At 36.7% G+C, this 14637-nt stretch overlaps 1 protein-coding gene across 1 annotated transcript; it reads right to left on the bottom strand.

Annotated features, from left to right (window-relative positions):
- Positions 1-404: 404 nt before the first annotated feature.
- Positions 405-14527, bottom strand: LOC127716404 (neurogenic protein mastermind-like). Its single transcript, XM_052222596.1, has 2 exons — positions 13948-14527; positions 405-5432 (listed from the first exon to the last, which is right to left on the bottom strand). Exons 1-2 carry the CDS (start codon positions 14188-14190, stop codon positions 3321-3323), a joined length of 2355 nt encoding a protein of 784 aa, XP_052078556.1. The 5' UTR covers positions 14191-14527; the 3' UTR covers positions 405-3320.
- Between the last annotated feature and the right edge of the window lie 110 nt (positions 14528-14637).

Below are 14637 nucleotides of genomic sequence, written 5' to 3'. Positions count from 1 at the left end.
ATGAATGTTGTGTACTTGACTGGTACTCAAAGCAGGATTTTAACGTCCTAGGTAACAGTCCACAGGCAGACATCCAATGACACATTATACCAAATCTAAGCTAGAAAGGTTTGCTCGTATTCCTAAATGTGGTGTGCTTAGCGGAAAAGAAGCAACTACTGCTTTTAAAGTCTTCGGTTTTACTCTGCCGGTTTTGACGACTGTCGTACAACCAGGAGACCATAGAGGTGGTAACAAAGAAAAGAAACCAGAATTGGCCTATCAGACTAAACATGTCTTCTATAACATTGCTACCAATATGCTTTTTAGTCTCGTGACATTGAACATCCCCTACAACATGGCTAGCAATATGCTGTCAAGTATCAAAACATATCTCACATTTCTATGTACATTCTCACAATATATATTGTAAAATATTTTAATTATAAAAACTTAAATGTAACAAGTATGTATCTAGATTTTCCAAAAAGGAAATAAACAATTACAAATGTATCTACTATAGCATACAAGTAATGAACGACAAACATTTGACAAACCCTTATATTTTCAAAGGTGTTGATTCCATGATAAAAGGACATTTAAATAACATTTCCCGAACCCTCCCCGAAAAATGTTACACTCACTGAATCAACCATACGACTTCAAATTGTATTATACATTTGACTTCGGACAAAGACAAAGACAACCGAATCCAAAAGATGGGATAGTAGCGCACTATTAACAATAACAATGTTTGTCGATTTTTACTGTTTTTCTCTCGTTTAAGAAAATACTCTGAAACAAATCTTCAGTTTTCAAAAACAAGCGTTTATATTGTATATGACCACATGGTCAGAAATAAAAATGAGGCAAAGCCATTTTGTACAGAATCTCTACAATACTAAGGCGAGACATTTTGTTTGTCTAACAGCTACATGTAACTGGGTACTGAAACATCAAGAATAAAGTAACAGACAACAATTTCACAAAAAAATCTTACTAGAAACAATACTCGTAAATCATGGACATTCTAGTATAACTTACGATCAATTTTAGACGTAAGATTTTTTGTGAAAAGAGCTGCAGACTTTTAAATATAATTTTTCCATTTGGGCTATATTGGGTCTTAGATATTGTGCATATTTAGCCTTTTTCGTCTTTTTTAAACTGAGGATTTGTTTCGATGGATGGAGAAAAGCTAGATGTATACATTTGATGGACAATCCACCTTTGCTATTGGTATATACCATACATACTAAAATCTATAAATTCAAAATGATTATATGTATTTTGTACAGAATGAGAAAATGCTTTAAAAAATAAATACAGTTTGAAATTTATCTACATGTATAAAAATTACGAGATCGACAACTCTCTGAAACGTATGACAAAAACTTAAAACAATGTTGTATAAAATGTGGAATTTCTGAACCAAATGATGAAGGTTCAATTTCCCTTGAGTTTGTTTCACTTTTTGAGTGTCGGGAGAAATATTTATCAGCAGACAATTTTGAAGAAAACTGTCCCATCATTGTGCGATGTTCACAGAGCACATTTCATATCTCAACTGTAGAGGTGCTTGCTGAATTCGACCAGACTTTCGCCGTTAGCATGGAGGACAGCAAAAATAGTTCAAATTCAACCAGCAAATTTGAGTTTTCATATGAAAGGCTTTTATTATTCTCGTTTTTAAGGTATATAACTGAATATCAAAAAAGAGACAGTTATCATTACAAGGAAAGCGCAAATCGAAAAATAGTTCATTGGTGTTTATGTTTACCGATAAAGAATAACTAGACGCTCTAAAGAGCCTGTGTCGCTCACCTTGGTCTATATGCATATTCAACAAAGGACACTCTCCAACATTGTAGACGAGAATAGAATTAATGACAAAAATCTCTGTTTTTTTTATCTTATATTGCTGATCATTGAAGTCTGTTTAGTTTCTCTCTATCTTATTTAGCTTTTGCTCCAAACACAAAAGAGGGTAAAAAAATTCCTAATTTAAGGACAATAACTCCTATAAAGAGTAACAGTCTTCTAATAATATCAGCAAAATTTGACTTGCAAAAATTAAACACCAACACCTAGTTTTATCAATTTTCGTTGAGTACCAAAAATATTTCACATACACCATGCAAACATTTCTCAAGTTGTGCTTTCCGTTCAAGGGTTATCAAAATATATAAAATTTTCGTAAATTCTGCATAAATTCAATAAGCATGAAATATATATATTTTTATCTTTCTCAAAAAGTGATATCATGTGTAAACAAAAAAGCAGGGGAAATTGTCCCTATCCCTTTTCTTACAATTTCCTTAAGGACAATTTTCTTACAAATAATATAATAAAAATGCAAGCAAAAAAATCTGCTGAGGCCACAGTAAAATAAATAACTGTTAAACATCCTTGTTTTGTTGTGTACAAATTATCAATCATAATATGAATTTGTTTCATAAAATATTTATTATTACATAATTTGAAAGAAACTGATTAAGTTGATATTTGTCCAAAAAAAAAAAAGAAAAAGAGGTTTGAACTTCAAAAAAATATAGTTTAATTAGAATGTACAAGTATTTATATCCATTTATTTTTTTATTAAATTTGAATTTTCAGAGCGTTTAACAATTCAATTTTAAAGAGTTCTTCGGTTTTATATGTTACCATGGTAACAGACGCACATGCATCCACCTTGTTCCCGATCTACACACTGATTCGTGGAATAAATGCATTTATTAAGTTGTAAATATGTGTGTTAACAAGAAAAGCGTTAATGTTATGCGTCTTTACACACATAAAAAAAATTAAATTGAAATTACAAAGCACGTTTTACATTATTGTGGCCTTTATATGGCTGATGATAACAAAACATCAATTTTGTGTGGCCTTTATCTGTTTTCTACGTTTCATTTGATTTAAATTTTCCCTGATTCAACATTCTTGTGATAAAAAGTAATAAGAAACTTATCTTTGCACAATTCTTATACAAAGATATACACACTTCGAGGTAGTCTCCGGTTTCTTAAGTACTTCTGACTTATCACAAACGAAGCCATCTCAAGGTCTTTTTGTATGAATTACAAGTGTCTATATTTAACGTATTCGTGTAATGCATGTATGCGTATTATGCGACAAAACTCAGTCACACGAGAATCTAATTCAGTCACACGAGAATCTCGTATTGTTTCATTACCCACAATTCTTTAACTCGCTACCTAATATTTACAAGTAACTCCTGAGATGAACCTTAAAACTTCCTCGCAGTGATTAAGTTTGTTTTATGATTTCGCGTACAGTAAAACTGCCATAAAATTACCATGAATACGAAAGTCCACATTTATTTACAAGTCCCGGTTACCACTTAAAATTTCATCCAACCAAGCGGCATCACTGCTAACACCTGTACTTTGTGCCGCCATATTATCTATGTAATCGGAATTGCCACTTTGAGAAGCACTATCTAAGATGTTCATGAAGTCGTCTTGTTGTGGACGCTGATTAAAGCTAGAGTTATTTTGATTGGCCATTGCCATTCTTTGAGACATCTGTATGCCCTGTTGTTGCATCATCATGTGTTGCGCCTGCGCATTATTCTGCATCATAGCTTGAGATTGCATTGCAGTCATCTGCATAGGCCTTGTCTGATTAACATTAGTCACTGTTGTTCCAGCTTGACCGGCATACGTGTTATTATACATTATATTTGGATTTTGTGGCCTGGCCATTCCGTTCATATTTCCATGCATCATGTGACGGGGCCATTCCTGGGAACGGGGTTGTGAAATATTTAAGCCATCTGGTCCAACATTAACATTTGGAGGTCTCTGGTTTCGCATTATAGCACTTGTGTACCCATGTCCATTTTGCCGATTTTGACGCACTAACGAAGAGTCTATACCACCCGGGTACGACTGTTGTCGTTGTATCTGCGACATATGATACCCTGCATCATTCTGTGATATAACTGGCCCCGAATTAATTGTTGAGCTAGCAGGTCCTCTCTGCATGGCGGCCATTTGAGCAGATTGCATCATGCCATTCTGGATATGGGGTGTGTTTTCAGATTTGACACTTCCATATCCAGAAGTCTGCATGGTGTTTGTTTGTTCGACCATGTCCTGCATTGTTTGTAAGGGGTTTTGTCTACTAGCGGAATATCCCTCCGATTGTTTATATTCGGGTGGCGGTCTCATAAATTGTTGCATTTGCGCCGCCTGCATGCTTTGGTGGCGTTGCTCCTGTCTCATTTTTTCTTGGTACATTTGTTGCATTTTCATTTGCTCATTCATGTAACCCGGTGACTGCCTTTGTGCCATGTTGTTCGGCATTGAAAATGACTGATGCTGAGACATAGATATGTTTTGTGGCGGTTGACGCATGTGCATCTGTTGTGTCTGAGACATTTGTAATCTCCGTGAACCGTCACTAACGTGCATTTGTTGTGTTTGTGTTATTTCCATCTGAGGACTTTGACTGAAAGACTGAACCTGATTTTGTAATTGTTGTAAGGAGGAAGGCGTGGGGTTTCCTGCTACCCCTGGATAGTGAGTTAATGGTTTCGTTCCTGCATACATGTCTTGATTCCCTTCCTGATAAACAACGCTACCGTTTCTTATATTGTTTATATTCTGTTGGTTACCATATCCATAAGAAGTGTCCATAGTTGGAGGGTACTGATTCGTATAGTTCCCCTCTTGTATGTGTGTATTGAACTGTTTATACGAGCCACCATGGTGTTGGTTACTTTGATGTTGTGCAGCCATTTGTTTAAGTGTTTCCGCTGCTGGTCCAGTTTCAGTCATAGTAGTAATTGCTCCCGGTTGTCTAAATGGGACGGGTGGCGTTCTTACTGGATTTGAAGGTGGACTCTCGAATATATTTCCGGAATTTCCAGCATTTCCGGGATCATAAGGTGGCTGTTTGTGTAAGCCTGGAGAACTTCCGGTCATGCTGCCAAACATACTTGAGTCATTACTGTCCTCTTGGGACACTTTACTGTAAATTTGGTCAAATTTTTGTAATTCTTCGAAAATCTCGTCACTTAATTTACTTTCATCTTTTTCAATTGTTTTTAATATTTCTTCCAGCTCTTCTTGATCAAGGATTTCGGAGCCCGTGTGACTTATATCAGATTTATTAGAATGTATACCAGGAATGTCATCACAAGGTTCTTGCTTACATTCAAATTTCGTACTTGTCTCAACACTGGTTGATGGCTTATCTTTCGATTCTATGTGTGTTTTGACTGTAGTACTAACGGCCACGTTTGTTTGTACTTGCTGCGGGTTTCCGCCCGTGATTTCCTGAACAATGCGAACAGACACGTCGACTCCAGATCCGCCTTTAACCGTTTTCTGTGTAGTAATGGTGTCCGACTCATCAAAATCGAACGCACTTGTGTCAAGATTCTGGCTCTCTGATTGGCTACTATCGATCTTTTTCTTGAGTAATTTCTACAAAGACAGAACAAAATGAATTAATCAACAAAATTAATCAAAATTCAACTAATTTGGCTTTCATTCTCTTCGATTCTTTTCCATCATCAGAGGGTAATTTATCAAAGCTACAGAATAGTGGGTTAATTTTAGGGAATATAATATCCAATATGAGGAGACATTGGTCTTTAATTTCTACACAAGTTAAACGTGTGTACAATCAATGACACTTAGTTATTACCCAAATTCAAAGTGTCACACTACGTGTTCACTGAGTATATATGAATACTATGCACACAAATTCAAAAAGGAAAGTCAAGACTGACCTGCAGTTGTATTGCTTAAAACTGAAATACTGACTGTATCAGACATTCGTATAATTTAAGTTTCTCAGAAGTGACTGTGCGTGGATTCCCGGACCTCGACATTATATAAGGAACAAACTTCTTTCTTCGATTCATTTCAAATATCCTTTCAATTTCTAGCATTGTTTTAAATAGGACATAAATATGTGTATACATGTTGTAAATAAAATCTGTTTGAAATTTATTGAAATAAAACAGAAAATTCGAAGAAATCTCGTGCTTCACTCTGAAATGAATTAAAATAAAGTTCGTTTATTTTGAATTAATTTCCAGTTCAAATATAACCTGTAGAAAAAAGCCAAACAAAGGGTTTAGTTTTCGATTTATAAGTATAATAAGTACAGGTATAGAAGGATAATGATAGTCCAGATCCGATGATACACTTGAGTATAAAAAAGGTCTCCGGTTTTCCGTCTGAGGAATACGGCTTACCCGCAAGGGGCTTCCGTTTGAGCATGGTCAACATAGCCTTATTATCACAGAGGCAATCGAAATCTCCCGACCTTCATCCCGTCGGCCCACCCAGCAGAATCAAAATATTGTGACCCCTTGCATTGTTATATAATTAATTTCTTCGCGTCCTGAATATGCATTTAATATACAATATTTGTAAATGGACGTTAATCGTGCAACAATCCATCATAAGTTTAACCTGGCGAAAGATAACACACTTTATGTTTGGAATTTGTAAACAGGAAAAGCAAACAGATGATCATGTAGTTTTGTAAGGTCGGAAAGAAAACTGAATTGTTTTTCATTTTTATGATTCAGTGACAATTAGAAAAAAATATAAATCAATTGTATAACACTATGTCTATACGTATCTCCTGTACTTGACGACCGAAATATTAGATTGAGTACGAATGTACGATCTACACACTGGTAAAATAGAGTATATGTACGATCTACACGCTGGAATGATAAAAAGTAAATGTACAATCTACACTCTGGCATAATGGAGTAAATTTACGATCTACACTCGGGTATGATCATTGAGAAAATGTACGATCTTCAAGCTGGTTTGATCATTGAGTAAATGTACGATCTTCAAGCTGGTTTGATCATTGAGTAAATGTACGATATACAAGCTGGAAAGATCATTGAGTAAATGTACCATCTACAAGCTGGTATGCACATTGAGTAAAAGTACGATCTACACGCTGGAATGATAAAGTAAATTTACGATCTACAATCTGGTATGATCATTGAGTAAATGTACACTCTATAAGCTGGTAAGATTATTGAGTAAATGTACTATCTTCAATTAAGCTGGTATGATCATTGGGTAAATGTGCGATCTACAAGCTGGTATGATCACTGAGTACATGGTCGATCTACAAGCTGGTTTGATCATTGAGTAAATATACGATCTTCAAGCTGGTTTGATCATTGAGTAAATGTACGATCTTCAAGCTGGTTTGATCATTGAGTAAATGTACGATCTATAAGCTGGTAAGATCATTAAGTAAATGAACAATCTACACGCTGGTATGCTCATTGAGTAAATGTACGATCTACACGCTGGTATGATCATTGAGTAAATTTACAATCTACACGCAGGTATGATCATTGAGTAAATGTACGATCTACATGCTGGTTTGTTAGGGTAAATGTACGATCTACACGCTGGTTTGATCGTTGAGTAAATGCACAATCTACACGCTGGTATGATCATTAGATGTACGATATACATATACAAGCTGGTATGATCATTGAGTAAATGTATGAACTACTGGCTGGTATGATAGAGAAAATGTACGATCAATACGCTGGTATGATCATTGAGTAAATGTACAATCTACACGCTGGTATACATGTAATCATTGAGTTAATGTACGATCTACACGCTGGTTTGATCGTTGAGTAAATGAACATCTACACGCTGGTATGATTATTAGATGTGCGATCTACAAGCTGGTTTGATCATTGAGTAAATGTACGATCTACATGCTGGAATGATAAAGTAAATGTACAATCTACACTCTGGCATAATAAAGTAAATTCACGATCTACAATCTGGTATGATCATTGATTAAATGTACACTCTACAAGCTGGTAAGAACATAGAGTGTAAATGTTCGATCTACAAGCTGGTTTGATCATTGAGTAAATGTACGATCTTCAAGCTGGTTTGATCATTGAGTAAATGTACGATCTTCAAGCTGGTTTGATCATTGAGTAATTGTACGATCTACACGCTGGTATGATCATTGAGTAAATGTACGATCTTCACGCTGGTATGATCATTGAGTAAATGTAAAATCTACACGCTGGTATGTTCATTGAGTAAATGTACGATCTACATGCTGGTATGTTAGGGTAAATGTACGATCTACACGCTGGTTTGATCGTTGAGTAAATGTACTATCTACAAGCTGGTATGATCATTAGATGTACGATCTACAAGCTGGTATGATCATTGAGTAAATGTACGAACTACACGCCTGTATGATAGAGTACATGTACGATCTATACGCCGGTATGATCAATGAGTAAATGTACAATCTACACGCTGGTATGATAAGAGTAAATGTATAATCTACAATCTGTTATAATAGAGAAATGTAGGATCAACACGCTGATATGATCATTGAGTAAATGTTCGACTACACGCTGGAATGATCTTTTAGTAAATGTACGATCTACAAGCTGGTATGGTCATTGAGTAAATGTACGATCTACAAGCTGGTATAATCATTGAGTAAATGTATGATCTACAAGTTGGTGTGATCATAGAGTAAATTTAAGCTCTACAAGCTGGTATGATCATTGAGTAAATGTACGATCTTCACGCTGATATGATAGAATAAATGAAACATCTACACGCTTGTATGAGAGACCTTTTTTTTACAGGTACACGTATAAATTATCTGTTCACACGCAACCAAGAGATCTATTTAACAATCTGACTATTCATTTGTATGGTGTATTAAATAACTTTAACATTTTAAAGCGAAGCAATTATGTTATGAAATTAATTTAATTGAGCCATAAACGTTATATTCGACGATCGCAACAATAAAATATGTAATGTAACATGGGAAATGTAATCCATTTACAATGAACGAGTTGTTTGTAATCTATACACAATCGGCGGGCAAATAGTCTACCCTCCCTCCCCATTGAACAATGTTACTCTCTTACAATCGGCGGGCAAATAGTCTACCCTCCCTCCCCATTGTACAATGTTACTCTCTTACACAATCGGCGGGCAAATAGTCTACCCTCCCTCCCCATTGTACAATGTTACTCTCTTACACAATCGGCGGGCAAATAGTCTACCCTCCCTCCCCATTGTACAATGTTACTCTCTTACACAATCGCCGGTCAAATAGTCTACCCTTCCTCCCCATTGTACAATGTTACTCTCTTACACAATCGGCGGGCAAATAGTCTACCCTTCCTCCCCATTGTACAATGTAACTCTCTTACACAATCAGCGGGCAAATAGTCTACCCTTCCTCCCCATTGTACAATGTAACTCTCTTACACAATCGACGGGCAAATAGTCTACCCTTCCTCCCCATTGTACAATGTAACTCTCTTACACAATCGGCGGTCAAATAGTCTACCCTCCCTCCCCATTGTACAATGTAACTCTCTTACACAATCGGCGGGCAAATAGTCTACCCTTCCTCCCCATTGTACAATGTTACTCTCTTACACAATCGGCGGTCAAATAGTCTACCCTTCCTCCCCATTGTACAATGTAACTCTCTTACACAATCGGCGGGCAAATAGTCTACCCTTCCTCCCCATTGTACAATGTAACTCTCTTACACAATCGGCGGGCAAATAGTCTACCCTTCCTCCCCATTGTACAATGTTACTCTCTTTCACAATCGGCGGGCAAATAGTCTACCGTTCCTCCCCATTGTACAATGTTACTCTCTTACACAATCGGCGGGCAAATAGTCTACCCTTCCTCCCCATTGTACAATGTTACTCTCTTTCACAATCGGCGGGCAAATAGTCTACCGTTCCTCCCCATTGTACAATGTTACTCTCTTACACAATCGGCGGGCAAATAGTCTACCCTCCCTCCCCATTGTACAATGTTACTCTCTTACACAATCGGCGGTCAAATAGTCTACCCTTCCTCCCCATTGTGCAATGTAACTCTCTTACACAATCGGCTGTCAAATAGTCTACCCTTCCTCCCCATTGTACAATGTTACTCTCTTTCACAATCGGCGGGCAAATAGTCTACCCTTCCTCCCCATTGTACAATGTAACTCTCTTACACAATCGACGGGCAAATAGTCTACCCTTCCTCCCCATTGTACAATGTAACTCTCTTACACAATCGACGGGCAAATAGTCTACCCTTCCTCCCCATTGTACAATGTAACTCTCTTACACAATCGGTGGGCAAATAGTCTACCCTCCCTCCCCATTGTACAATGTAACTCTCACACAATCGGCGGGCAAATAGTCTACCCTCCCTCCCCATTGTACAATGTAACTCTCTAGTGTACATTACCTCTTTACAATATACATCACAGTGATATCCAAAAGGAGGCTCCGGGGATCACTGCCACTCTCGATTTTAAAAATTGTAAAAAATAAATTATCGCGTGAAAAAATGTAAAAAGACATGATGAAAACCCTCTCCTATTTCTCCACGTTTGTTTATTGTACTACATACTCCAAATGTCTGAAAAATTATCACCAGTCTTCTATGCCTGTAAGACATTAGATGTCAGGCATTTATTGGGGTAAAAGCATCCTATGTGTCTAACATTAGATGTCAAGTATTGATTGGAGGACCAGCATCCTTTGTGTAATAATCAGATGTCAGGTAGTTGGGGAACCAACATTCTCTGTGTCAGATATTAGATGCCATGTTTTTATTTGGGGACAAGCATTGTTAGTGTCAGACAATAGATGTCAGGTATATATTGGGGGACCAGTATCCTTTGTGTCAGACATTAGTTGTCAGGTATTTATTTGGAGGACCAGCATCCTCTGTCTGTCAGGCATTCAATGTCGGGTATTTTTTGGGGTCCACTGAGCATCCCTTCTGTCAGACATTAGAAGATGGGTTTTTATTGGAAGACCAGCATCCTTTGTCAGACATCAAATATAAGGTATTTATTGGGAAACCAGCATCCTTGGTGTCTGACATTAGATGGTAGGTGTTAATTGCAGGACCAGCATCATTTGTGTCAGAATCAGGAATTTATTGGGGAACCAGCATCTTCTGTGTCTGACATGAGATGTCAAGTCTTTATTGGAGGACTAGCATCATTTGTGTCGGACATCAAATGGCAGGTATTTATTGGAGGGCCAGCATCTTTTGTGTCTGATATTAGATGCAAGGTATTTAATGGAGGACCAGCATCCTTTGTGTCTGACATTAGATGTCAGGTATAATTGTTTGCAGGACCAGCATCATTTGTGTCAGAATCAGATATCAGGAATTCATTAGGGAACCAGCATCCTCTGTGTCTGACATTAGATGTCAGGTTTTTATTGGAGGACCAGCATCCTTTGTCAGACATCAAATGTCAGGTATGTATTGGGAAACCAGCATCCTTGGTGTCTGACATTAGATGGTAAGTGTTGATTGCAGGACCAGCATCATTTGTATCAGAATCAAGAATTTATTGGGGAACCAGCATCTTCTGTGTCTGACATTAGATGTCAGGTATTTATTGGAGGACTAGCATCTTTTGTGTCAGACATCAAATGTCGGGTATTTATTGGGAAACCAGCATCCTTGGTGTCTGACATAAGATGGTAGGTATTGATTGCAGGACCAGCATCATTTGTGTGAGAATCAGGAATTTATTGGGGAACCAACATCTTCTGTGTTTGACATGAGATGTCAGGTATTTATTGGAGGACTAGCATCCTTTGTGTCAGACATCAAATGTCAGGTATTTATTGGAGGGCCAGCATATTTTGTATCTGGCATTAGATGTCAGGTATTTATTGGAAGACCAGCATTCTTTGTGTCAGAATCAGATATCAGGTATTTATTGGGGAACCAGCATCTTCTGTGTCTGACATTAGATGTCAGGTATTTATTGGAGGACCAGCATCCTTTGTGTCAGACATCAGATGTCAGGTGTTTATTGGAGGACCAGCATTCTTTGTGTCAGACATTCATGACATTTGATGTCAGGTATTTATTAGACCATCATCCTGTGTCTGACATCAGGTGTCAGGTATTTATTGGGGAACTAGCATCCTCTGTGTATGACATCATATGTTGGGTATCTATTTGGGGGCCAAAATACTTTATGTCAGACATTAGATGTCAGGTATTTATTGGGGGTCACAAATGGACAACAAACTTCTATGGAAGTAATTTGTAAAATAAATTAAATCGGACGTACATGTACAAAATTATAATTTCACATTCATGACATTATTTAACAGACAAAATACATGTACATAACAAATGTACAATTATTGTCGGTATAGTTTCAATAGTTACACTCATTAGTTTTACCATGGAAACAAGTGGAGGAAAACAATTTTGGCAGGACTCACCTTTCGAACTTTTGAATATAAATGTACAGTAAATGTATGTCTATGCTTATTCCGTCAATATGAGAGTTTCAAAATGAAGTATTTCCTCAACTTCCTACTGATACATGTACAAAATCTATAACTGGCTTATTTAAAGTTTTTATTTGACCATATAAGTCATGTAAGTGATTCAGGACAGGACCTTATGTTGAAAAGACATTTTGACATGCATGCAGATGCCTAAAACAGTTTGTTGTAATGGTTGAGGGATATCTTCTTGCTGACATCTGACTAAGGGTTAGGCCCATTTCTAACAATCAAATGACTATAAGGGTAAAGCAAAATTTCTTGCCGAAAATGACTAAGGGTTTGATACATTTTGACCTGACAAATGATTACGGGTTAGGCACATTTCCTCCTAACAAATGACTAAGGATTAGGCACATTTCCTCCTAACAAATGACTAAGGATTAGGTACATTTCCTCCTAACAAATGACTAAGGATTAGGCACATTTCCTCCTTACAAATGACAGGATTAGGCACATTTCCTCTTGACAAATGACTATGGGTTAGGCACATTTCCTCCTGTCAAATGACTAAGGATTAGGCACATTTCCTCCTAACAAATGACTAAGGATTAGGCACATTTCCTCCTGACAAATGACAACAGGTTAGGCACATTTCCTCCTGACAAATGACTAAGGGTTAGGTACTTTCCCTCCTGACAAATGTGAAATGACTACGGGTTAGGCACATTTCTTCCAGACAAATGACTAAGGATAAAGCATAATTTTCTGCTAACAAATGAATAAGGGTTAAGAAGAAATAACTTATTACTGACAAGTTTCTTTAAAACTGTTTTGCAGTAGCATCTTGACAAATTTTGAAAATTTACCATTATGCATTTAAATTAAATCATTGCTAATTCTTTATATCTCTTTTATTGACATTTCCTACATGTTTATAATTAACCTTTATTATTATTATCAGATTATAAGTTTTCTCAAAACTTAACAGACTACCAGGGTGGAGAAGTAACCCCCGATCCTCCCTCCCCCTTTTGACTTAAATCATGTCATTTTAACTCAATAGTGGTCCACATCTTTCAAAATGCGAAATGATCACCAACGTTTATAGTTGGTGTAATAATTTTGGTGAATGTCTTGATCTATGAAAAATTGTAAATTGAAATAAAGAAGCTTTGTGCATAGTAAGATTAAATTTAATAGCAAACTTCAAAAGAGCAGCATTTTCAGCTATTTCATTTTTTAATTGGAGGGTTTCTCATGGCTTATAAAATTTACAACACAATTAAAATTATACACATGATTTTTCTATGTTTAAATACACATATATAAAACATTGTAAAATGTCTATCTTTTATTCTACTGTAACTTTATAATCAGGTCAACCACGTGTCAAATTAACAGGTACAACAATGCTCATCTTAATTGCACTAAAAATAAACTGGCTGGATTTTTCTGTTATCTAAGTGACAAATATCCATTTACGCCTTTGGGGTACACTATGTATTTAATTAACTTTAACAACACTTGATCTTCAGGTTAGTTACCATTGGTCAGTTGCATCGTATGGCCACGTGACTCGGTCAATCCCATTCAATCAAAATGTCAACATTGGGGTCACGGGGAAATACTATGCAATAAATAGGAAAATGGAGACTTACCGTTAGCCCTAAATTTCTGTGCTCTCCAGAACTGTCTTTTTTAGTCTTTGAAGCCTTTTTTGCTTTACTCTGTAGCCACCGTTCGCGTAACAACAAAGTTTCTTGTCTTTCACGCTCATATAAGCTATTTATAGTATTGTCATATCTGGTTGCAGATTTATTTTGATGTCTTCTGTAAATATCGAATCGCCTCCTTAAGCGCTCGACTACATCCCGCCGCTTGGGGGAGGAAAAATCCCCCATAATATTATATGCATGTATGTAAAGTTCTTACGAGACAGGAATGTCCCGTAATAATCACACTGCGACCTTTAACAGTAACGATACACAACTATCTCAGATCCATTGATCGCTTTGTTTACGTCCCAAATGTATTACATAGTGTTCACACGTCAATATCACACTAATACACTAAGCACATGTACTAATGTAAATTCACAAGACAGATAACTTTTTATGTAATTTCCTTTCGTAAGTGTAGCAAATGTACCGTACAATATTCCAGATTAATATTTTACGGCACGCTTTCTATTTTGGACTGATCCATCCATTGATTACAAGGGGTGTTAGGTTGTGTGGGAACTCATCGAATTGTGACGTTATCAGCTGGGTCAACAATACCTATAGGAAGTGATCGCACACTAAAACATGTAAATTTATTGTCTTTGTAAGGACAATAATACCTGGTGT

The sequence above is a fragment of the Mytilus californianus genome, unplaced genomic scaffold, assembly GCF_021869535.1.
Source record: "Mytilus californianus isolate M0D057914Y unplaced genomic scaffold, xbMytCali1.0.p SCAF_9, whole genome shotgun sequence".
NCBI lineage: Eukaryota > Metazoa > Mollusca > Bivalvia > Mytilida > Mytilidae > Mytilus > Mytilus californianus.
This window is presented reverse-complemented; position numbering and strand designations above follow the sequence as displayed.